Consider the following 23,828-nt stretch of genomic DNA (forward strand, 5'->3'; position numbering starts at 1 on the left):
GGAGACCTTGGAAGGGCCAGTACGACGCTTCCAGTGTGTTGTCCGGCCTCCCCCACCTGCTCCAAAGCGCTGTAGATAGACCGCCGAAATCGGCCGTCTAGCTGTGAATGCAGGGCATCTGGAGCGCAGTGGAGAAGATCCCCTCCACGCTCCGTCCACCCAGCATTCGATAGGCAGTCACCTCCAAGTTCGGAGGCAACTGCCTTCCCCAATGGATTGCTCCCTTATATGCCGATCACATTGTGCTTACTTCATCACAATCAACAGAGTTCTTGTAAAGAGCTGAAAGCAATTACCACGAATATATGGAAGTATATCAGCCTACAAGATTAATTATAGTAAGTCAGAGTGTATAGTTTTTAACATTCCAAACTCAGCTAGAGAGGAGCTTGCCCAACTGACAGCTATTCCTTGGACATCAAAACCTGTAGAATGTCTGGCGAAATGATTAACTGGAGAATAAAAGACTATTCAACCATGATAAACTATATAAAGAAGTGGGGAAAGATATGAATCTCTGGACATTATTATTAATTTCATTGGTGGGAAAGATCTTAATTAAAATGAATGACCTTCCAAAAGTATTTTCTATTTATTAATATTCCACTCCAAGTTTCAACATTTATTTTGAACGAACAGGAAAAAATGTTACTATGCTTCATCTTGTATCCTATTATCAAGCTGTCAAATTAGCCTTACTAAATTATTGAAGTCTTTCTGATAAACTGTTGGAAGCAGAAGAAAAATATCTTAAGAGATTTTTAAAGTTTAATATAGTATCTGGAAAAAACACTAAGAGTATAAATATGATTTCTCAGTTCATTCCTCTTTAGATGTGTGGTATAAGATTAAAACAAATTTTTCTTCTGGGTTATCACTATGTAGTTTTATAATGAACAATTAATATATATTTCTAGTATGACTGGTGATGTATTATTATGGAGACAAAATAATGAAGACCGACAAGAAAACCTCGTCAGTGGCCAAGATATTTTAACTGGTGGGGCTCTGGGGAGGTATAAAATCTCCAAGGTTCCAGTATTCTCGAGCATGACATAGCACAATATCTTTATGTAGAAAATATAATCGAATAATGGAAGAAACAGTTCTCAATTATTGATTGGCATTAGTAATTCCAAAAGTCAATATTATGTTTTCTTATTAGGCCTAAGAGTGCTTGTCTGGTACTTTTATTAGAATAGATAAAAGTTTTGGGACAAGAGATAAACGAGTGAGAATGGATATGGAGGAATATATTGAATAGACTTATATCTACTGATTTGAAATATATATATATATATATATATATATATATATATTTACGACTAATGGTACTTGACTCCATATAAGTTAAGCTGGATTTATACTAAAGCTCATGATTTTTGCCAGCTATGTGGTTGTGGTGGTGTTCGCGTAGACGTTTTGCATGTATTTTGGAACTGCCTAGTTATACAACCCTTTTTGGTCATACCACAATGTCCTAATGTAGTATTATTGTGTTATCTTAAAGATTTGGGTAATAACATTGACCTAGAAGTTATAAACCTGCTCACAGCAGCTAAAACGTATACAGCAGCAAACTGGAAGAAAACCGTTGCTCCTTTGATATCTGACTGGTATGGAAGAATGGAATATTGCAATTTTATCAAAATTAAGTTATAGAAGATCACTAATGGACAACAGACCAATAGGTTTATTGAAAAAACTATTTTATTTGCAATGTTCTGGAATAGTAAATATCAGGACAATATTTGACCATATACTTACTTTTTACTGTAGAGTATTTCCTGTCTTTGTGTGTGCAAGTCCTTGAGTTGGTTTATCTATCTCTTTGTATAATAAAAAACTAAACTCAAGATAATCTCATGTTTTGAGATCTAACCTTCACATGTTGCTTTACAGGCCAGCAATAAAATGGCTTCGACTTCCTATGCTTCTTACAAGAAGGTGTTATGACTTGATAGAGAACTAAATCTGACCATTTATAACTGTGGTTTCAGAGATGTGAAAGCACAGTTAAGTGAAAAACTTCAAAGACTGAGGCTAAACCCTAAATTATACATATACAGTGGCTTCCCTGTTATCACAACAGAGTATAAGAGTAGGTTTCACAAATATTAGTGCTAAACCGAACATTTAGATTACCTCTAGGAGCCCTCTCTTTAGCAGGAACATCTGATCCGCATAGGAAGTAGCACCTCGTAAGAAACTTTCCACTGCTCTAGCTTGCCAAAACCTGGAGAACAAAAGAAAATGAAGAGCTTGTTAAAGAATATCTGGTTAACCTTGAATTAAGAAAACAAAATAACCCTTCTATCCATGCTTAAGTCACACCTGATAAGAGAAATGTCTCATCTTTGAAAGCCTTTTTTAAAAAGGAACTTAACAAAAAAATATTTCTTTAACTGTGGGTCAGTATCCAGAACAATGATGTGAATATGTGGGGGAGCATTGTCCATGCAGTTGGTGCTTTGTATACTGTTTTGCTGCAGCAGTTCCACTGCCTAAGAGACAATTTGCTATTCTGTTTAAGTAACTTGTCTTTTTGATAATGGGAACTGCTGCAGGAATAACAAACAAAACTTTGGCTGCATATGTGGATCTTCCTCACAAACACATGTCACTATTTTGGATCCAAGACTTTGATGATTAAGACATCTTTGTAGACTAAGCAACTTCAAGGCCATAGGCAGGACAGAAGCAATGCTGAATAAAGGATTCCTGCTCCTGAATACTGTTCACCTCTATTTTCTCCACTTCAGAAACAAAGATAAACAACGTCAAAGTTTTCTAATAGGAGGTAATAAAATGCCCTCTCTAAGCCCTGAAAATTAAGTTCTCCTACAATAGAACTTCATGTAGTAACAACAGACCTCACCTGAATGATGATTCTGCTGGCTCTTTCTTCATTACCTGAAGTAGTCTGGTTAGCAAGCCTCTTTTTCCATCACAGACTAAACTTCTACAATGTGGGGAGAAATTACAGTGAGTAAACCAACTGGCTGCAGTGTGAAGCAAAAAAGAAAATGACTAGCAGATTCCTCTGCAATGTTAACACATTGCCCTGTTCTATACAGCAATGTATGGCTGTGAGAGCTGGACTATAAGGAAGGCTGACGCCGAAGAATTGATGCTTTCAAACTGTGGTGCTGGAGAAGACTCTTACGAGTCCCCCGGAATGCAAGGAGGTCCAATCGGTCAATCCTAAAGGCAATCAACCCTGAGTGCTCCTTGGAAGGACAGATACTGAAGCTAAAGCTCAAGTATTTTGGCCACAAATGCGAAGAGAAAACTCCCTGGAAAAGACCCTGATGCTGGGAAAGATTGAAGGCAAAAGGAGAAGGGGACGGCAGAGGATGAGATGGCTAGATAGCATCACCGATGCAATGAATATGGACTTGAGCACACTCCGGGGGAGAGCGCAGGACAGGAAGGCCTGGCGTGCTATGGTCCATGGGGTCACGAAGAGTCGGACATGACTGAACAACAACAATACAGCAATAATCAAGCCCAGTATGTTAGCTCTTACAGCAAAAACCTAAAAGGCTCTTGTATTTTGAGAGCGATGTAATCCTCTGCAACACTGCAGTCTAACTCCCTCTGCTGGTGGATGTATTTTCTATTGAATTCTAAAAACATTTTCAACAGGGCACAATTTTAGATGCCTACAATGTCTGCATTTAAAAACCTTGTATGAATGCACTTATCTGTTCCTGGTGTCTACACAAGCACAAGACTACACAACAGTAACTACAGGGAAGCTATGAAAATAATCAGAGTTCCAGGTTACTGGCTAAACTGTGTATAGCACACAAGGCAAGTGAAGAAACAGAAGGAAAATCAGAATGGTGTGGGCCCCATGGCGACAATACAGATATGGCCACCTTCTCTGGCTTGCCACTCCACTTGACAGCAACTAAATATTTACAAGGTAAGGTAAATCAGAAACAATCAGTCCCATGAACTCCAAAGCCTTAGGGGTCTGAGATTGTTGGTTTTTGCCTTTGTTCTCCAAATGGGCTTTTTACCAATAAATGAATAGCATAGAACAGTAAAATCGCTCCTACTTTTTTTTTTTTTAAGAATGCACACCACTATTGTCGACAAGCTCAATCTGCTGCTTCCGCAGAAAGGATGAAACTGTCAACGCTGTTCCCTCTTAATGCCCCATACCATAAACAAGGGAAAATAAAACCTTTGCAATTTCCTAGTGAATACTACTCTTTATGAATGAAGCTTGTGCAGAGACCCAATTTGGATGTAAGAAATTTTTAGATAGGGATGTAGGCATATTAAAGTAACTTATAGTTACATATGCAGGCTTTTAAAAATGTTAACAATATTTATTACATACTCCTGCACCTCATTTCAGTTCTTACCACCTACTGAAACTACCTATAATTTGTGACCCCCACTCTCGAAAATGACCACATTGTTTACTTACACCCTCCACTGGCTGCTAAGCATTTACAGGTTAGAACACCTCACCACACAGAGCCAATTTACAACTCTCCCCACTCCCTGAGAATAGGGAGCAGGTTATAAAGAACTGCAAGTTAACACCACGGTGCAGAAGTGGCAACCAGGTTGCCCAATATACACTTCTGACAGATGCAATTACTTACATTGACGTAGGTCCTTACGTTGAACTCGCAAAAACATTAACTTCACTAATAAGAGATCACAGGGCTTCAAGAGGCAGGTCTTGTACAATGGAACAAATGTGATGACAATTTCAGAAACAAGTTATGCACATACACATACATTCATTTCTCTTTACCTGTCTGTGTTGACAACTGCCTCTACATCAGGGATGTTGGCTTTGAGGGAGATTGCGCTCAGTTCATTAAGTTCTTGGCTGTTTAAAAGCAGATACTTGTTCCTAATATAAAAATCAGGACAGACAGAGCACATTTACTTGCTTCTTTAACACATTATCTACATCCCATTTCTAAAAATACATACAACCAATAATTGCCAGTTCCTCTGTGCTCTGAAGGCTCTGTTGAGCTTTATAGAAAAAACATACCGGAGTCAAAACTGGCACCTGTATTGAACAGACAACCTCACAATACATCCTTGGTTTGAGCCACTGAAGAACCAGAATATGGAATCCACAGCATCAACTATATAACAAAATAGTGAACAGGAGCTCCTAGAATGGGGCAGGATTGAGTTTCAAGATTCAAGTTCCTTCCCCCCAGAACTTTTCTGAGGAAGAATGCCCTAATGGAGTTGGGGCAACCAGTTGAGGCTTTAAGTTTATGACAATGGAAGGATGCATAAACTTTAGTGAAGGATGCAATTAACAGCCATATTCTTTGGCTCCCGCCATGCTGGCATCCACTGCACGGCCTGTTCACCCACAGCAGCTGGAAGCAGGTTCAATTAATTGAACAGAATGCAAGCTCATTTTAAGCATGCTTCCTGCATTCAAGTGACCTATTATACACTAGGCCAAGGGGAAAAGCAATTCAGAGCTTCATGTTTGCTCCACAACAGCTTACAGAGAGGGCATGGCAGGCTTAGTGTCTTTTGAAAGCCAAGCAGTGCCACTGGTACTTCAAACAGGTGCTTTGAACCCACCACTGAAGGGTAAAGACACTTCTGAAACAACCATGACCCATTTTGATAGGGCAGAAGGGGTTAGGGAGGGAGCAGGATAAGTAGTCATATGTAAGAGTGAAACACCCTTGAAGCGGCTCCCTAGTAGTTATCCTGTGCTTGGAAAGAGACTCCCCACATATTTTTATGAAGCTTACAGGTCTCTAGTGATATGGTATAACTATATCCGAACTATACTTATTAGCCAGATATTCCAAGCTAACCGTGAGAAAATATGGAGATGCCATAGAGGCTACAAAACCTTAGAGACACAAAAGTCTGCATTTTAGGATTAGTTTGCCTTTCCCACAAGGAGATCAAGGCAGAATACATGGTTCCCATTGCCCCTTTATCTTAAAGAGTGTGTTCCAAAAGATTTGTGCAACACACATTCACAGACCTTTGCATTCATGATCTTTGCGCTCACTCTTTGAAAGTGTAATTAAGGACAGCTACTGCATATACACTTGTCCACATGTTACTTTTAAGGGGGTTCTGAATATCTGAGTTAAAGTTTGATGCTAATTCAATACAGCTATACATGGACACACTACATTTATAGCAAACATCTTCTATACTCACTCATGATGATCACTAAAACTCTGAAGGAGTCTCAAAAACTGTATCTTCAAGGTAATATCCTGCAGGAGAAAGAGGCGGACAATTTATTGTATGTAATATCAATATATGTGTCTGTTAGAAAAGTCAAGTCCCTACAGGCAGTCTTTTAAACATATTTATGTCATTTAGAGAGTGATGAGATTGCTATTAGCCATCAGAAAAAAATCACATTTCATTGGTAACAGCTAAAGAGGCCAGCTGTTAGCATTGCACACCTGAGCTCTTAATGGACATTTCAAAAGAACATGCCTATACCTGGTATCCCCAATGGGGAGCCTGCAGGGCTCTTGCTGCCCAATCAATAAATTTTGGGGATTCTAAAATTACCTCCTGATAAGATTAGGAACTGAGTGGCTCCCATAAAGAAGTGCCGCCAAAGGACGGGGGGGAAGCAGAGTAATGGGGAGGGGTGGCAGGGACATAAAGTGCCCACATACACCAAGAGAGCACCCTAAAACACACACCCACACACACACAGTTTGCTAGGCTGATCCAGCAGAATTAAACCTGACACTCTTGAATTTGGATGAAGTCACCCAGTGAGCTTCCATGGCCGAGTGGGGACTAGTCCAACACTCTAGCCACTACACCACACTGGCTCTCTTATTAATACTGGAGAGCCTCCCAAGTCACAAGGAGATGGTATGGGTCACAGCATCCCATGTAAAATAAGATCCAAGAGGTTCCGTGTCCCTTGTTTTTATACTATGGTGCTGCTGGATGTATGTGTTTACCATGCAGTCACCAATGTAAACTTTAATTTAATGGTGGCTATAGGGTTCAACCAGCGTAAAAATCATGGAAATTCATGATGATCCTTTTTTTATTTACTAGATCCAACTTATCTTCTTGCCATTTCATGACTGGTCATGCACTCACAGTAGCCATTTTGTGGTAGGACCCATGACACATTCTCAAAATTCCAGTGTGCTCAAAAAGGTTGGGGATCCCTGCTCTATACCAATGATATAAATCTAATACTCACCGGGCTACAGTCACAGTTTTGATTATGTCCATGCAAAACAAGGGCTGATGCTGAATGCTTCCGCCAGATCAATTTATCGAACAAATTATTAAGGCCAGGGATCAATCTGAATTCTGCAATCATCTTGTGAACCTAGGCAAGAATATTCAGTCAATATACCACCTCTGTACCTTCAGTCACTGGAGTAAAGTGATCCTGTACATTTGTTTATAATAATACTATAATGCAAATATTTTAATGCAAATAAAGTAGTATTAGATGCTTAGACACATTTGGTATTGCCCCATTTACAAGGAAAGTATCAAGATCTATCCACAAGTAAATTCTTTCAGATCTTCAAAAACTTTCCCAATATATTCTTCTTTCCCCCTCATTTTTCCACAAAATTAGCCACCTTGAATACGATAAAATACCACCATCAATAAAAATAAAGATACAAAAATAATGAAGCCCTTGAAATATATATTTGAGTTTGGGGCAATATCTATTAGCGATTTTGCATTTCTGAGCTCCACTAAAACGAACGGAATGATGTAAAAACTTCATTTCATTGAAGCTTGTGCACGAGGCTGCACCCTTCATTTGTAGGAAAACATTTTCTAGCTACTTCTGTTCAATACTCGAGATGGTCGAGAAGGACCATTCAGATGGTCGAGAAGGAAGGGGCACAGCCGCCGTATCAGATGGAGTTGATACAGCGCTGTCCTGCTCACAGCTGACACCTGAGCCTCCATTGACAGCTGGGAGTCCAAAATGACCCCCAGGCTGCGGACCTGGCCTTTCAAGGGTAGCTGTACCCCATTCAACACCAGGTCAACATCCCCCAGCCTCCTCTTGTCTCCCACCAAAAGTACCTCGGTCTTGTCAGGGTTCAGCTTCAGCTTATTCCTCCCCATCCAGCCACTCACCGTCTCCAGCTGACATTTGGACAGGGATTCTACGGCCAACCTTGGTGAAGATTTGAACGAGAGGTAGAGCTGCGTGTCATCTGCATATGGGTGACACCACACCCCAAACCTCCTGATGATAGCCCCCAGCGGCTTCACATAGATGTTAAATAACATCAGGGAAAGGATGGAACCCTGTGGCACCCCACAAGTGAGTGGCCACGGGTCCGAAACCTCCTCTCCCAGTGCTACCCTCTGGTACCTGCCGGAGAGGAAGGACTGGAACCACCGCAATACAGTGTCTCCAATGCCCAACCCCTCCAGGCGGTCCAGGAGGATACCGTGGTCAACGGTATCAAAAGCCGCTGAGAGGTCGAGGAGAACAAGGAAGGAGCATTCACCCCTATCCAGAGCCCTCCTCATATCATCCACCAAGGCAGTTTCTATCCCATGCGCAAGCCCGAAGCCCGACTGAAATGGGTCTAGATAATCGGTTTCTTCCAAGTGTGCCTTCAACTGCATCGCCACCACCCGCTCAATCACCTTGCCCAAAATGGCAGATTCGAGACTGGGCGAAAGTTGTTCAGAACTTGGGGATCCAAGGAGGGCTTCTTTAAGAGCGGTCTTATCACTGCCTCCTTGAGGGCTGATGGCATCACTCCCTCCTCAAGGGAGGCGTTCACCACCGCCCTGATCCCCTCACCAAGTCTCTCTCTACAGCCCATAATGAGCCACAATGGGCAAGGATCAAGTAAGCAGGTGGTCGGCCTTACAGATGAAAGCACCTTGTCCACTTCATCAGAAGGAAGAAGCTGGAACCGATCCCACAAAACCGGTTTGCCACAGGCTGCCTCTTGCTCACTAACTGTATCCACAGCGTGCGGAGTAACACTCCTAATCCGATCAATTTTATCTGCAAAGTGCCTTGCCAAGGCCTCACAGGAGGCCTTAGAATGCTCCAGTGGTTCTGGAGCCACAGGACCGACCAGGCTCCGGACCACTTGGAACAGCCTCCTGGGGCAGCACTCTGCAGACGCGATGGAGGCAGCATAATATTCCTTTTTTGCTGCCTTCACCGCCATGTGATAGGCTGAAGATACAGCTCTAGCCCGTGTCTGATCGTCTTTGGAGCGAGACTTCGGCCACTGGCGCTCCAGCCATCTCACCTCCTGTTTCAGAGCTCGTAACTGCGGATTGAACCATGGTGCAGTCCGAGCCCTGTTCAGGGGGAGAGGGCGTTTCGGAGCCACCTGATCTAATGCCCCAGTGATTGCGGCATTCCAGCCACTCAACAGGGTCTCCACCGAGTGGCCGTTGGCGTGTCCCAGAGAATCCCCAAGCGCGTTCAGGAATCCATTTGGATCCATAAGACGCCTGGGGCAGACCATTTTAATGGGTCCTCCACCCCTGCGGAGGGGTTGTGGAACCGAGAAGTCCGACGTCACCAGATAGTGATCTGACCATGACAAGGGGGTGGTGGATATACCCCCGACTTCCAGATCACTCCCCATTTCTCCAGAAACAAACACAAGGTCTAGGGCATGACCGGCTACATGGGTGGGCACAGTTAGAATATGGTGCAGCTCCCAGGAAGCCATGGTCTCCATGAAGTCCCGAGATGCTCCTGTGAGGATGGCCTCCAATTGTACGTTGAAGTCCCCCAACACCAATAAGTTAGGGAGCTGTACACGCACATCAGAGACCACCTCAAGCGCCTCGGCCAGGGAGTCAGTCGTGCAGCGGGGTAGACGGTACACGAGCAGAATCCCCAGACTGCCCTTCAGGCCCAACCTCCAGTACATGCACTCAGCAACCTTGGTCTCCTGGAGAGGGGGTCTGGTGAAGACCAAGGACTCTCGGTAGATAACAGCCACTCCCCCTCCCCGATCCCCAGCCCTCGGCTGCTGTGCATACGAAAATCAGGCTGGAAAGATGGCTGCAAGAGTTGGAGCAGCAGCCTTGGCCAACCAGGTCTCCGTAATACATGCCAGGTCTGCACTTTCATCCAGGATCATGTCATGGATGAGGGAGGTTTTCCGGGTAACAGACCTGACATTGCAGAGCAGCAAACAAAGGCCAGAAGATGGAGTCACGCCTCCCTCAGCCATCCTTTGGCTCTGGACAGGCCCAGAGCAGGGGACAGATACTACACATCTCTCCCTTGTTCCCCTTACCTGGCATGGCCTGCCCCTAGCGCTCCGCCAGCACCTGCCGCCCAGCCTCGGTATGTTCAGGCCCCCAACACTCCCCCCACTGCCTCCATCAGGTGGACACATGTCCCCTCGCTCCCACCTAACAGGGAGGCTACCCACCCCTAAAAACACAACAGAATCCCCCAGAAATTAAAACAACAACAACAACTAAAAAATCCCCTTAAAAATAATGCCAGGCAGGAGTCCACAGTAGTGATGATGGTGGTGGTGCAGAAGCAGCAGGCCCGGCAGCAGCAGGCACACCTCTTCCTGGATGGTGGCACCTTCTCCTGCACGCCCTGGCTCTCCCAGGCCACCTCAGCCAGCCAGCTGATGTAGCCCCTCCAGGAAGGGGCAGGCGGAAGCAGCACAGCTGGCTCGGTACCTGGGGGCTTGGATCTGCAGGGACTGGCGCCCTGCCAGGCAGAAGTCCACAGGGAAGGCCTGGTGTTGGTGGCAGCAGCAGGCACGCCTCTTCCCGGATGGTGGCAGCTTCTGCAGGCCCTGGCTCATAGGCTTTCTTAGCCTTAACCTAGCTTGATATTATTTGTATTAGGGGATATGAATTGCCTATTTTATACACTTTTCCATTTGGCACATGCTGGGCATTCAAGGGATATTCTAATTTATTTATTACATTAACCAAGTTTCTAGCTAGCCAATACGCAAGATACATGAATCAACAGGCACTGCCTAACAGGACATTCCTGCTGTATCCCAGAGAAGGAGACAGTACACTAATGTTAGTAGCTCAAAAAGGCATTGATTAATACTGGTCCTAAAGTTTACATCTGAAAACGTTGCAACAAAGTTGGACCCCCCATTTGAATTTGGAAAGCTATTGCTCATTCAGTACAATTCATACGTTTGAACATTTAAAGACAGATTCTCACCTGATTCCTTTGCCTGCCCATTAAAAGCACACAGAGAACATACAAAACCTCCAGCTTATACATGATCTCATGCATAATCTTCATGGATTGCGGAAGCTGATTCCTTGTGGAGGTGTTGGCAAATCCACTCTCATCTGAAGATTCTAAGAGAGACATTTTTTTTTCAGCCTGGAGGCCTTTACAAGAGGTTAAATAACAGTTATAAATGCACAACAATGTAGAAGATAGGGAAAAGTTTAGTTTGTTCAATGTAACAGAAATGGATCACATCATCCAGAGGCGTTGCTGGCCCAAGGACGCCCATTGTACAACACATAGGAACTGCTGCGTATGCTTTCATTCCAGTGGAGTACAGTACCTAGAAAAGCAAACCACACTAGTACACCTCATTGACCTGGTTCACATGCAACTAACAACCCACGGTTTGCTAATCATGGGTTGTTCAGCAGCACACAAGAGTTGCTGAACAACTCTTGGGTTGTTGTCCATGACTTGCAAACCTGGAAGGCTGGGTCGTTGAGAGAGACACAACCCAGAATTTTAACCCAAGAACAAAACATGGGTTAAAACTCTGGGTTGTTTCTGCATCAGCAACACAGAATTCTGGGTTTGCAAGTAAGGGACAACAACCCAAGGACGGGATGTCTCTAGGTTGTTTAGCAAAGCGAAAGTGGGCGGGAACCAGCCCACTCGCTTATTCTTTTTCACTGCTGAACAACCTATGGTTAACAAACCATGGGTTGTTCGTTGCATGCAAACTGGGCCTGTATGTCAAGTGTCCCTACAAGTATTCCTGTAACATGCAAGGACCATATTACTCATCTTTAATCCATACGTACGCCTGCAGACATAGTGCAAAATGAGCACAAGGCCAGTAAGAGACAGGAATGGCTCTCAGTTCAGGGAACACTGTGACTTTACACAATATACATGAGTATGTATACTAGACACCTTCATGGATGACTGCCTTGTTGTGGCGAAGGGGCTTGCGTAACTCAGTGAAGCCATAAGCTATGCCGTGCAGGGCCACCCAAGACGGACAGGTCATGGTGGAGAGATCTGACAAAATGTGGTCCACTGGAGAAGGAAATGGCAACCCACTCCAGTATTCTTGCCAAGAAAACCCCATGGAACGTATCACAAGGCTAAAAGACATGACGCCGGAAGATGAGACCCTCAGGTCGGAAGGTGTCCAATATACTACTGGGGAAGAGCAGAGGGAATTTCCAAGTAGCGCCAGAAAGAGTGAAGCGGCTGGGCCAAAGCCGGAAGGACACTCAGCTGTGAATGTGTCTGGTGGTGAAAAGAAAATCCGATGCTGTAAAGAACAATATTGTTTAGGAACCTGGAATGGAAGATCAATGAAGCAAGGTAAGCTGAAGGTGGTCAAACATGAGATGGCAAGATTGAACATCGACATCTTGGGAATCAGCGAACTAAAATGGACAAGCATGGGTGAATTTAATTCAGGTGACCATTATATCTACTACTGTGGGCAAGAATCTCTTAGAAGAAATGGAGTAGCACTCATAGTCAATAAAAGGTTGGGAAAAGCAGTACTGGGGTACAATCTCAAAAACTACAGAATGATATCAGTATGAATCCAAGGCAAACCATTCAACATCACAGTAATTCAAGTCTATGCCCCAACCACTGAGGCCAAAGAAGCTGAGGCTGATCGGTTCTATGAAGACCTACAACACCTTCTAGAACTAACACCAAAAAAAGATGTCCTCTTCATCATAGGGGATTGGAGTGCTAAAGTAGGAAGTCAAGAAATCACCGGGATAACAGGCAAGCATGGCCTTGGTGCACAAAATGAAGCAGGACAAAGGCTAATAGAGTTCTGTCAAGAGAACACGCTGATCATAGCAAACACTCTTTTCCAACAGCACAATAGGCGACTTTACACATGGACATCAGCAGATGGTCAATATCGAAATCAGATTGATTATGTAGTTTGCAGCCAAAGATGGAGAAGCTCTATACAGTCAGTAAAAACAAGACCTGGAGCTGACTGTGGCTCAGATCATGAGCTGCTTCTTGCAAAATTTCAGCTTAAATTGAAGAACGTAGGGAAAACCACTAAACCATTCAGGTATGACCTAAATCATATCCCTGATGAATATACAGTGGAGGTGACGAATAGATTTCAGGGATTAGACCTGATAGACAGAGTGCCTGAGGAACTATGGACGGAGGTCTGTAACATTGTTCAGGAGGCAGCAACTCAATCCATCCCAAAGAAAAAGAAATGCAAGAAAGCCAAATGGCTGTCTGATGAGGCTTTACAAGTAGCTGAGGAAAGAAGGGAAGCAAAAAGCAAAGGAGAAAGGGGAAGATATATTCAACTGAATGCAGAGTTCCAGAGAATAGCAAGGAGAGACAAGAAGGCCTTCTTAAACAATGCAAAGAAATCGAGGAAAACAACGGAATGGGAAAGACTAGAGATCTCTTCAAGAAAATCAGAGATCTCAAGGGAACGTTTTGTGCAAAGACAGGCATGGTAAAGGACAAAGAAGGCAGGGACCTAACAGAAGCAGATGAGATTAAGAAGAGGTGGCAAGAATACACAGAAGAACTATACAGGAAAGATCTTAATCTCCCTGATAGCGATGATAGTGCGGTCACTAGACTTGAGCCGGACATCCTCGAGAGTGAAGTCAAGTGGGCCTTAGGAAGCATTATTAACAACAAAGCTAGCGGAGATGACAGTATTCCAGCTGAGCTATTTAAAATCCTAAAAGATGATGCTGTTGAAGTGCTGCATTCAATATGCCAACACATTTGGAACACTCAACAGTGGCCACAAGACTGGAAAAGGTCAGTTTACATTCTAATTCCAAAGAAGGGCAATGCCAAAGAGTGTTCAAACTACCGTACAATTGCGCTCATTTCACATGCCAGCAAGGTTATGTTCAAAATCCTACAAGCTAGGCTTCAGCAGTATGTGAACCGAGAACTACCGGAAGTACAAGCGGGGTTCCAAAGAGGCAGAGGAACTAGAGATCAAATCGCCAACATTCGCTGCATCATGGAGAAAGCAAGAGAATTCCAGAAAAACATCTATTTCTGCTTCATTGACTACGTTAAAGCCTTTGATTGTGTGGATCACAACAAACTGTGGCAAATTCTGAAAGAGATAGGAGTACCAGACCACCTTCCCTGTCTCCTGAGAAAACTGTATGAGGGTCAAGAAGCAACAGTAAGAACCGGACATGGAACAACCGATTGGTTCAAAATTGGGAAAGGAGTACGACAAGGCTAAATATTGTCACCCTGATTATTTACTTATATGCAGAGTACATCATGAGAAACGCCGGGCTGGATGAATCACAGGTCGGAATTAAGATTGCCGGGGGAATTATCAACAACCTCAGATACACAGACGATACCACCCTAATGGCAGAAAGTGAAGAGGATCTAAAGAGCCTCTTGTTGAGGGTGAAAGAGGAGAGTGCAAAAGCTGGTTTGAAACTCAACATTAAAAAAACTAAGATCATGGCATCTGGCCCCATCACTTCCTGGCATATAGAAGGGGAAGAAATGGAAGCAGTGACAGATTTTACTTTCTTGGGCTCCAAGAGCACCGCAGACGGTGGCTGTAGCCATGAAATTAAAAGACGCTTGCTCCTTGGGAGGATAGAATCATAGAATCATACTTGGAGGAGGAGGTGCAGGGAATGCTGATCAAATTTGCAGATGACACAAAATTGGGAGGGATAGCTAATACGTTGGAAGACAGAAACAAAATTCAAAGTGATCTGGATAGACTGGAGTGCTGGGCAGAAAACAACAGAATGGCATTTAATAGGGACAAATGCCAAGTTCTGCACCTAGGAAAAAGAAACCAAATGCACAGTTACAAGATGGGGGATACGTGGCTCAACCACACTACGAGCGAGAAGGATCTTGGAATTGTCGTCGATCACAAGCTGAATATGAGCCAACAATGTGATGTGGCTGCAAAAAAGGCAAATGCTATTTTGGGCTGCATTCATAGAAGCATCGCTTCCAAATCCCGGGAAGTACTAGTTCCCCTGTACTCAGCACTGATTAGGCCTCATCTGGAGTACTGTGTCCAGTTCTGGGCACCACACTTTAAGAAGGATGCAGACAAGCTGGAGAGGGTTCAAAGGAGGGCAACAAAGATGATCAGGGGACTGGAAACAAAGCCCTATGAAGAGAGACTGAAAGAACTGGGCATGTTTAGCCTTGAGAAGAGAAGACTGAGGGGAGATATGATAGCGCTCTTCAAGTACTTGAAAGGTTGTCACAGAGAAGAAGGCCAGGATCTCTTCTTGATCATCCCAGAGTGCAGGACACGGAATAATGGGCTCAAGTTACAGGAAGCCAGATTCCGACTGAACATCAGGAAAAACTTCCTGAGTGTCAGAGCAATACGGCAATGGAACCAATTACCTGGGGAGGTGGTGGGCTCTCCCACACTGGAGGCCTTCAAGACGAGGCTGGACAGCCATTTGTCAGGGATGCTCTGACTTGGATTCCTGCATTGAGCAGGGTGTTGGACTCGATGGCCTTGTAGGCCCCTTCCAACCCTACTATTCTATGATTCTATGATAAAGCATAGCTACTTAATGGCAAAGAGCTATTGAATCCATTTGTCTTCCATCTCATAATATAAGTTAGGAACATTTCATTTAGGATTTTAAAAAAAATGAACTATAGGCCCTATTTTCAAGACAGGCTGCACACAGTTCTACAGGTATAAATGTAACAGGTTATTAAACAGCTGTCCTAGCAGATTCAAAGTAGGTACCTGTGCTGCTTTGCTCTGTCTCTTCATCTGCCACACGCATTAGTGCATCTAGTACAAGTGCATTATCTAGCCAGGTGTACCACTCCTCCAACTCCTGAAGAAAACTGGAAGTTCCTGTTGTTTCTGATACTTTTCTGGTTGCTAGTTTGCACAATCGTTCAATGAAGCCTGGTATATTGAGAAGTGTAGCTATGGCAGGAAGCAAACCGAACAGTTTTAAAGATGCTAAACTGTTGAAAAATCTATGACTAGAAAACCAACTTAAATCATATACTTCCATCTTAAATGACAGTGTACAGATTAATTTTAATAGCTAGGATTTCTTTAATGGATGATTGCAAAGAAAGGTAATGAGAAATTTAGAATGGATTTCAGCTGCAAATTCTGCCCTTCGTTTTCAGAGGGCAGATGCCCTCCCCCTCCCCTCCCCTGGACCAACAATGTTCTCTGTCTCTTGATATACACAGCTTTCAAACCTGAATAATGTACATGCCCCCCCGCGCCCCTCCCCCCAGACTTCTTAATGTCAGAAACAGGATGCTTTACCTTGATTAATTTCTGCTCGAGAAGGACCCAAGTTCTTTTTCTGTTGAGCATTTTTTGCAAGTAGTGTATGTTTATCATCACTGCCTGTGTCCAGCTCTGAAATTGTAACTGCAAGGATCCTGCAGAAGTTTGCAAGCTGCTGTTGGTCAAAACTAGAGACTAGACTGGAGAGATTTGGAATATCCTCGAGCTGAATCATTTCCTAAAAGGAGACAAGTGGTGTTGATTGCTAATGAACCTTAGATTATTTTAAAAAAATCAGTAAAGATATTCTTCCCAAAATTCTTGCAGAACTATCACACTCTCAATTTACACTCTGGAGAATATTATAATAAACACTTTCCTTTGAATATTATTTGCTATGCGGCTTATAATGATCCATGTAGCAACTGCTTAAAATGGATCATAAGTTTCATACATATCTGTGCAAAGACATCACCTCAGCGAAGTATAAAATTTCTGCTCCTGTCAGGCGCTCCCCATCAAGTTGCACCTTGTCAAGTCAGCACTCCCTCCCCCTTTTATCAGCAGGAATATCCTTCAGGTGGGACTGGCTGATAATCCCACCTGTCTATATCATGCCACCTTTTGTCATTTTTGTTCCTTGGGTTGTATCCTATTGTGTCAACTTGCTAACGCAAAGTATGTGGCACTAGCGCAAGGCACCCTTAGCGCAACACCAATTACATTAGCTGGTATGACTTGATTCCTGTTGGTAGCACAGACCATAAATCATGTGGGTGCTTACAGATACAGGATCTTGCCTCAATGTAAGAGACTGAATGAAAGGGTACCCAGTCCTGCAGTTACATTATGCCTTTCTACCCTGCATTTCAGAGTTAAGAGGATGAAATAAACAAGCAACTGCCCAGCTACTCTTAACATTTATGAAGGAAAAACAGGCTGGAAAGATGGAAGATGGGTTTCCATCCAGGATATACGATAGTCTTCTGTTATTTAACTCATGGTTCGCCTTTCAGACAGTCAAGGGGTTTCCAGGATTAATGATAACATGCCTGTATAGGCTACTGATAAATTTCAAAGGATTACTGACAAACCTTTTTCACTCCCAGAATGTCTTCAATAAGTGTGGCTGTTTGCAGGAATGTCTTTTTGTTTGTCATCAATGTAAACAAAAACAAGACAAAATCATTTCTTTCTGCCAATCGTTTAGTGACTCCTTCAGTCTACAAGAATAAGAAGGTGGACAGAGATGAGCAAAAGCTGACACTTCCATGACAAACACCACATCTTAATTATCTCTTGACCATATCCCAAGAGCCAGCACAAGATATCCATGGCAATAACCCTTGAATTGTGATCAATGTGTTCTTTCTGGTAGTTTCTGCACATATAACAAAAAGAAGAAACTCAAAACATTTGGTAGAGTATAATTAATGCTGAATTAATGCTCAACTATGCACTTTAATGCAGCTGTCCTGATGGGATGGTGAAAGGAGAAGGGGAAGGGGAAGCATTGCTAGTTTTGTTCATGCTCTGAATCACTAAGATATGCGTTAGACAGGACACTATTAAAAATCAAAATAATTCTTCAACTGTGTCTTGAGTAGCAAAATCCAAGTAATATGGAATATTTGAAAATCTAGTAACATATGTCCACTTCCTTCCACATATAATTACATTTAATGCGTTTCAGTTCTGAAACTTCCAACTATTTTTTTTAAAGATCAATGCCAGGTACGCATTATGCTGCCCACACGACAGCAGTCTGGCTCTGCCTGTTGAGAATTCCAATGGTTCCCCAGCTTACAGGAAGCAAAAACTGGAGTCCCCCTTCCCCAGCCTGGACAATTACTCACTAATGGGAGACTATGACCCTGTTCGTACATCATGCTGGGCAATTCCTGGGTTAACCCAAGAATTCCAGGAGGAACAGAGTGCACGAGCTGTGCATGTGGTTTTTTGGATTTCAAGCAAATCAGGAATGCCCTGTTACTGGGTTGTTTTGTGACATCCGAACCCAGAAACTTTGGGTTGTTTATGGTTAAATAGCCCAGAGTTAGCCCAACAATTACCCATGGTTTGTTCTTTGGTTAACTCTGGGTTATTTAACTCATAAACATCCCAGAGTTTCCAGGTTCAGATGTCATGAAACAATGCAGGAATGTGGCATTCTGGGTTATTAATTGAAATTGGAAATTACTTGTGCTCTCCGTTCTTCCTGCAATTCCTGGGTTAAACAACCTAGGAATTGCCTAGCGTGACATGTGAACCAGGTTTATGTGGAGATAAAAATGGGATGGGGAAAAATGTTTCCTGCATGTGCAATTGCAATTCCTTCCAGCTTTCTCTGCTTGTAGGTGGAGGAGCAGTAAACTCTCAACAGACAAAGCTGTGTTGCTCTAATGTAGTGAGTGTGAATAGTAGGAGCAGCTAAGAAAAGCATCTAATAATCTTGGCAGTGCATATAAACTGTTAGAAGTATCAACTTTCACTTTCATTTATTCATATGAAATTGATATTGCTAAAAATGTTCAGCACTAAATTTAAACTGATAAAAGATCTAAAAAGTAAACTTTTATAACCAGAACATACAGCATTTCCAAATACTACTAACATAGTTAACATAAAATGAATAATCCAATCACAAGTATCAGAGAAGCTCCCAATGCATTTAAAAAAAAAAGTAATTGAAAATTGCTTTGACAAGAGAATATAAACGTATCAAATTCCCAGAGTAAAGCACTATATTACTAAGCATTTAAACACTTCAGCTAGTGATGGTATCCTTATAAAAAGGATATTTTGACAAAATGTAAGTAGGAACAAGTTTCTTGATATACTGATATATGTTAAATGCCATAGATTTTTTTTAGCATTAGGACTATTGAAACCTACCAGATTAATATACTGTTTTACATTTTTTCTTTATCAGGTCAAGAATACCCTAAGCCTAACTGCATCATAAAGCAAAAAATCCTGTCAGTACACAGAATATAACTTACACATATGCAAGTGTTGTACAATATGCTTAAACAATCCTTGATTAGGTCATCACTTACTGCAAGAGATAAAACACTAGTTAGTGCCTCCTGAACGATCACCCTCACACCTATATGTATAATTTCACAATACGCTGTTTAACAGAAATAAATGCAAAAATCATAAAAACAGCAGGCACCTCAGCTGGTAAAATCCAACAAGCTTAGGGTTAGTGTTCCGCCAGTGGTCAGTCCATGGGTGCGACAGAATTAATGGAGGTGCAGCGGCAGTATTGGATACTGCCCATAACCTGGGGCCTTGCAGGTAGGTGGCAACGCAGGATCAGGCCCCATCTCAGTGGTAACTCTCTAGCTTTGGAATATACTGCCTAGGGCTATTTGCCTAATGCCTACACATATGAGTTTTAGGTACCAAGTGAAAACATGTTTCTTTAGCCATGCTTTTTAGATTATGCTGTTTTATTTCTGCTTGTCAATTTGTATTGCTACTTTCTGCTGTTTTATTGTTGTTTTTTTAAAAAAAATTGTAACCAGGTTTATTTTATTAGTTCTATAGGCCAGCCTGAAAACTGAAAGGTAAGGTACAAATGTTATATGTAAAGATAAAACCAGACCTGATCAAACCTGAACAGACAGAGAAAGATGAAATTTTTAGAGCCAGTAGGCAATTTGTTCAGATCAAGATCATATAGTAAATATGAGGTATACCATTAAAAGTTTCTATGTTTTCAATTGTTTATACAAACTTGTCTGTGGCTGATAGATGATCTGCACATATCTTGCAATACTCCTATTCTGAAACCAATGCCAATTGTATTTTTAAAATGGAAGTGTTAGGTCAGCGATCAAATAAAAAATTGTGAGACTGAGAAACTTTGGCTTCTTTTTATTTACCTTACCTTTAGAAAAACATGAATTTTAATTTAAAATTTACCACCTCAGGAACCATGAGTTTAGAAACTCCTGAGTTAAATCTGGAATTTTGTATAGTCACTAATACACACAGTATAAGCAAACTATATTCTTACCCACACATGCATTAGTGACCAAGACAAAAAGCCAAAACAAAGCTTTGTGATGGAAATACATTATTTACTTACTCTTCTGTTTCTTCTTCTGTGTGATAAGAGTTGGTCTCATAAGTATTTCTACTAGAAGCTGTGAATTAGATACAATATTACATTAGTAAAAATAGTATAAGCTTTACTTTAATAGTAACTTCAATTGATTTGTTGCAATTCTAAGCAAACTACTAAAAAGCCCAATTCACTCCCTTTCTGTACTGCACAAAGCACCTAGTACCCTGACTTTACTATGCTTCTCTTGACATTAGTTCAAGAGCAAGTCTACACAATGGCTGTGTTCATACATAATGCTAAGCCATTGTTTAGTGATATGTGTCCATGTCTTGGGCTCACATACTCCCCCCTCCAGCATGGCCACAGGAGGGAGACTGGAAGCTTTCACTTCTGTTTTCAACTAACAGCTGTTTCTTGGTACATCCAAACCTGGCCAAATTATGGCTAGCATTCACTATGGGCTAGGGAAACAAGCCAGCTTCAATACATGGTTAATGATCCTAACCTGTTTCAATAAAATATAGTGAACACTAACCACAGTTTGCCTGGGTTTAGACTTGGTATTTGGATGATCAAATCTCAGCCTAATAAGCTGAGATATGGAAACTTTATCCATTTGCATGCTGCTGCTTTGCTGCTCCCTTCATGCTAGCAAGCAAATAAGCCAGGAAGCTACAGTTAACCATACCTTCTCATTACATCTTAACTGGAAACTATGGTTAATGGTTTCCAAACAAGGCAGGATATGGAAGTCAACTTGACGGCTATATGCTACCTTCAGAAGCAGTATGCCTTTGTATACCAGTTGCTGGGAAACAAACGCAGGAGGGTGCTATTGCATTTATGTTCTATTTGTGGGTTTCCCACAGGCAGCTGACTGTTCACTGTGTGAACAGAATGCTAAACTAAATGGACCCTTGGTCTGATCCAGCATAGCTCTTATGTTCTTAAATCATGGCTTCATATCCTGGCTTGTTTGGAAGCCATAACCACAGTTTCCCAGTTCAACGTTAACAGGAAGCTATGGCTAATTGTGCTTCCAGGCTTGTTTCACCACTCACATGAAGCCTGAAAGCCACACAGTTGCACGTGCATATCTTGGCTTATTAAACCAAGATCTAATCATCCAAATGGGGTTCATGAAGATGCAGGTAATTGAAAACACAAGCAAAGCCTTCCAATCCCCTCCTTGCAGCCAAGCTGGATGAGAAAGGAGGGGGGAGCACATAAGCCCAAGGCTTGTGCACTTAGTGCTAAACTATGTTGCATACCTCTCCAGAAATATTCTTAACATTTCATATTCAAAACAAAAGTCCTGTGAGCAAATATTTTGGAAAAAAACTTTACTGTGAAGATGGATCAGCACATCATAGATAACCTAACGGCCTTTACATTTGTAGTGGAAACTCCCACCACCTAAGTGCATTAAGGTTTTAAAAAATACAAATATGTACTGAATATGCAAGCCTAAACACTTACACTACATCATCAAAAAAGCCCCAGTACACAGTATAGAATTATAAATGTTAAGCAGACACAAAATAATGGATATGGACTTCTATTCAATTAATTTACAGCTCTCCTTTACATTTTATTCTGTTAATATACACCTCCCCTTTAAATTACAAGGGCAAGCTTCAAGACTAGACTAATAAATGACTGGATGAACAAAAGCACACTGTTGTTGGAGGAAACAAGGTTACCCAGAAAGCATTCCAGGAAGTTGTAGCAAAAATATCTAGAGGACTATGGGGAACCTCCTCCCCTTGAAAGAGGCTCTTATACATTCCTGTATCATGTAGGAGTTACCCTATCCTCCCCTTCAGTATCAGCTCACACAGCACCACTAGTAGCTGATGCTCTCCCAGAGCAAGAGGCAGGGCTGACTCTCAGTCTATTCCTTCAGTAATGGCCCAGCATACAATCCTATGCACCACTACTACAAAGCAGAAGATCAGATCATGAATCTTCCCTCTGAACACTAAGCAGAATGCCGCTTTCTCTGTTAGAGTAAAAACCAGTTGCTTCTTCATATAAAATCTGAGTTGAAGGTGAACACACTACCAGTTTTGAAAGCTATGGGTTACTTAGAGCAAAATCCATTTTGTCAGTGGGTTATCTGAGTAAGACACTATTGCAACCAGTACCACTACACAGTCTTTGTGAATATTATTAATAAAATATGTAGATTATACAAACAAAAGCTTTTCATAACTCCCCAATGAACACAGAAGAGGACTTAAAAGATTTTGAGGTAGTAGGTAACTCCATGCTTTAGTGTGAAATATTTTAAATAGTTTACCACTTCAGTTCAAGCCAAAGTTATGAAGATTTCTTACTAATAAAAAATACCATTCTAGATTTATCTTTAAAGAGAAAAGTATGCTGTTTCCCAAGCCTTGAACTGTGACCTTGTGTTTAATTTTTAACTGATTTTCAGTTGGGTCTATCCAAGACCCATTAGTTATAGTCATAAAACATTTCATCTCTCTGGAGAGAGAGAAACACACACACACACACACACACACACACACACACAGAAGGATCCAGTTACCAAATTCATTATCTTCCATTAAAGTTGAAGCTATATTAAAGATTTATTACAAAACATGCAAAAAAATTACACACTTTGTACCTAGTCAATTTCAGTTCAGAAACTAGATCTTGCATCTTCTTCTGGATCCTGTCAAACTCACTTTACTGAGTGTTGAACACCACTTTTGAGCAAGGCCACTCCTCAGCCTTCTTAGCACTAAAAAAAGGATGTCCCAAAGACTTCTTAGAAGTACAGCCTCATGTACTGCTGTTGGCCCAAAAAACATTGACTTGATCAGCAGCAGAAGCGCAAACACCACTTCTGAGCTATTAGGTACTGGAAGACTAGGTGGAACAAAATGGGCTGGTCACACATGTAATGCATGAAAGGAACCTTTAAGTGCACTAGAAATGCATAGTTTCTTTGGCCCAACTCAATTCAAGTGAGTACATCAAAACCAAAATAGAAACCATACACCACTTACATCAACTCCTCCAAACAAGTCAAATGTGTATGTATTTGGAAAAGTGGATTCTTGAGCATTCTTTCTGTCTTCTGTGACAAATGCCATGGCTTCCATTGAAAGAAGGGGAGAAATTTCCTGGTAGGAAACAAAAACAAAATTGCAAGTACTCAGACACATTTCACATCACAGTACCTTATTCAAACTAGTTGCAGAAACTATTGAATTATACTTCAGAACATGTTATTTTCAGAACAATTTACAGCACCAGATAGCCAA

At 42.0% G+C, this 23,828-nt stretch overlaps 1 protein-coding gene across 2 annotated transcripts in view; it reads right to left on the bottom strand.

The window, feature by feature from the left end:
• TRPC4AP (transient receptor potential cation channel subfamily C member 4 associated protein) overlaps positions 1-23,828 on the bottom strand; it is a 52,282-nt gene that overhangs the window by 9,696 nt on the left and 18,758 nt on the right. For both annotated transcript variants that reach the window (XM_084853811.1, XM_084853810.1), the window contains exons 3-14: positions 23,571-23,687; positions 20,572-20,629; positions 19,475-19,530; positions 17,567-17,695; positions 16,509-16,710; positions 15,963-16,151; positions 11,183-11,325; positions 7,211-7,342; positions 6,187-6,245; positions 4,781-4,882; positions 2,879-2,962; positions 2,146-2,236 (exon numbers count right to left, since the gene is read on the bottom strand). In XM_084853811.1, the coding sequence (XP_084709937.1) occupies positions 2,146-2,236; positions 2,879-2,962; positions 4,781-4,882; positions 6,187-6,245; positions 7,211-7,342; positions 11,183-11,325; positions 15,963-16,151; positions 16,509-16,710; positions 17,567-17,695; positions 19,475-19,530; positions 20,572-20,629; positions 23,571-23,687 (1,362 nt within the window). The remainder of the gene's footprint in view (positions 1-2,145; positions 2,237-2,878; positions 2,963-4,780; positions 4,883-6,186; positions 6,246-7,210; positions 7,343-11,182; positions 11,326-15,962; positions 16,152-16,508; positions 16,711-17,566; positions 17,696-19,474; positions 19,531-20,571; positions 20,630-23,570; positions 23,688-23,828) is intronic.

This window comes from Heloderma suspectum, chromosome 4 (assembly GCF_057233095.1).
Source record: "Heloderma suspectum isolate Gila_16-S chromosome 4, 16-S_ref, whole genome shotgun sequence".
Lineage (NCBI taxonomy): Eukaryota > Metazoa > Chordata > Lepidosauria > Squamata > Helodermatidae > Heloderma > Heloderma suspectum.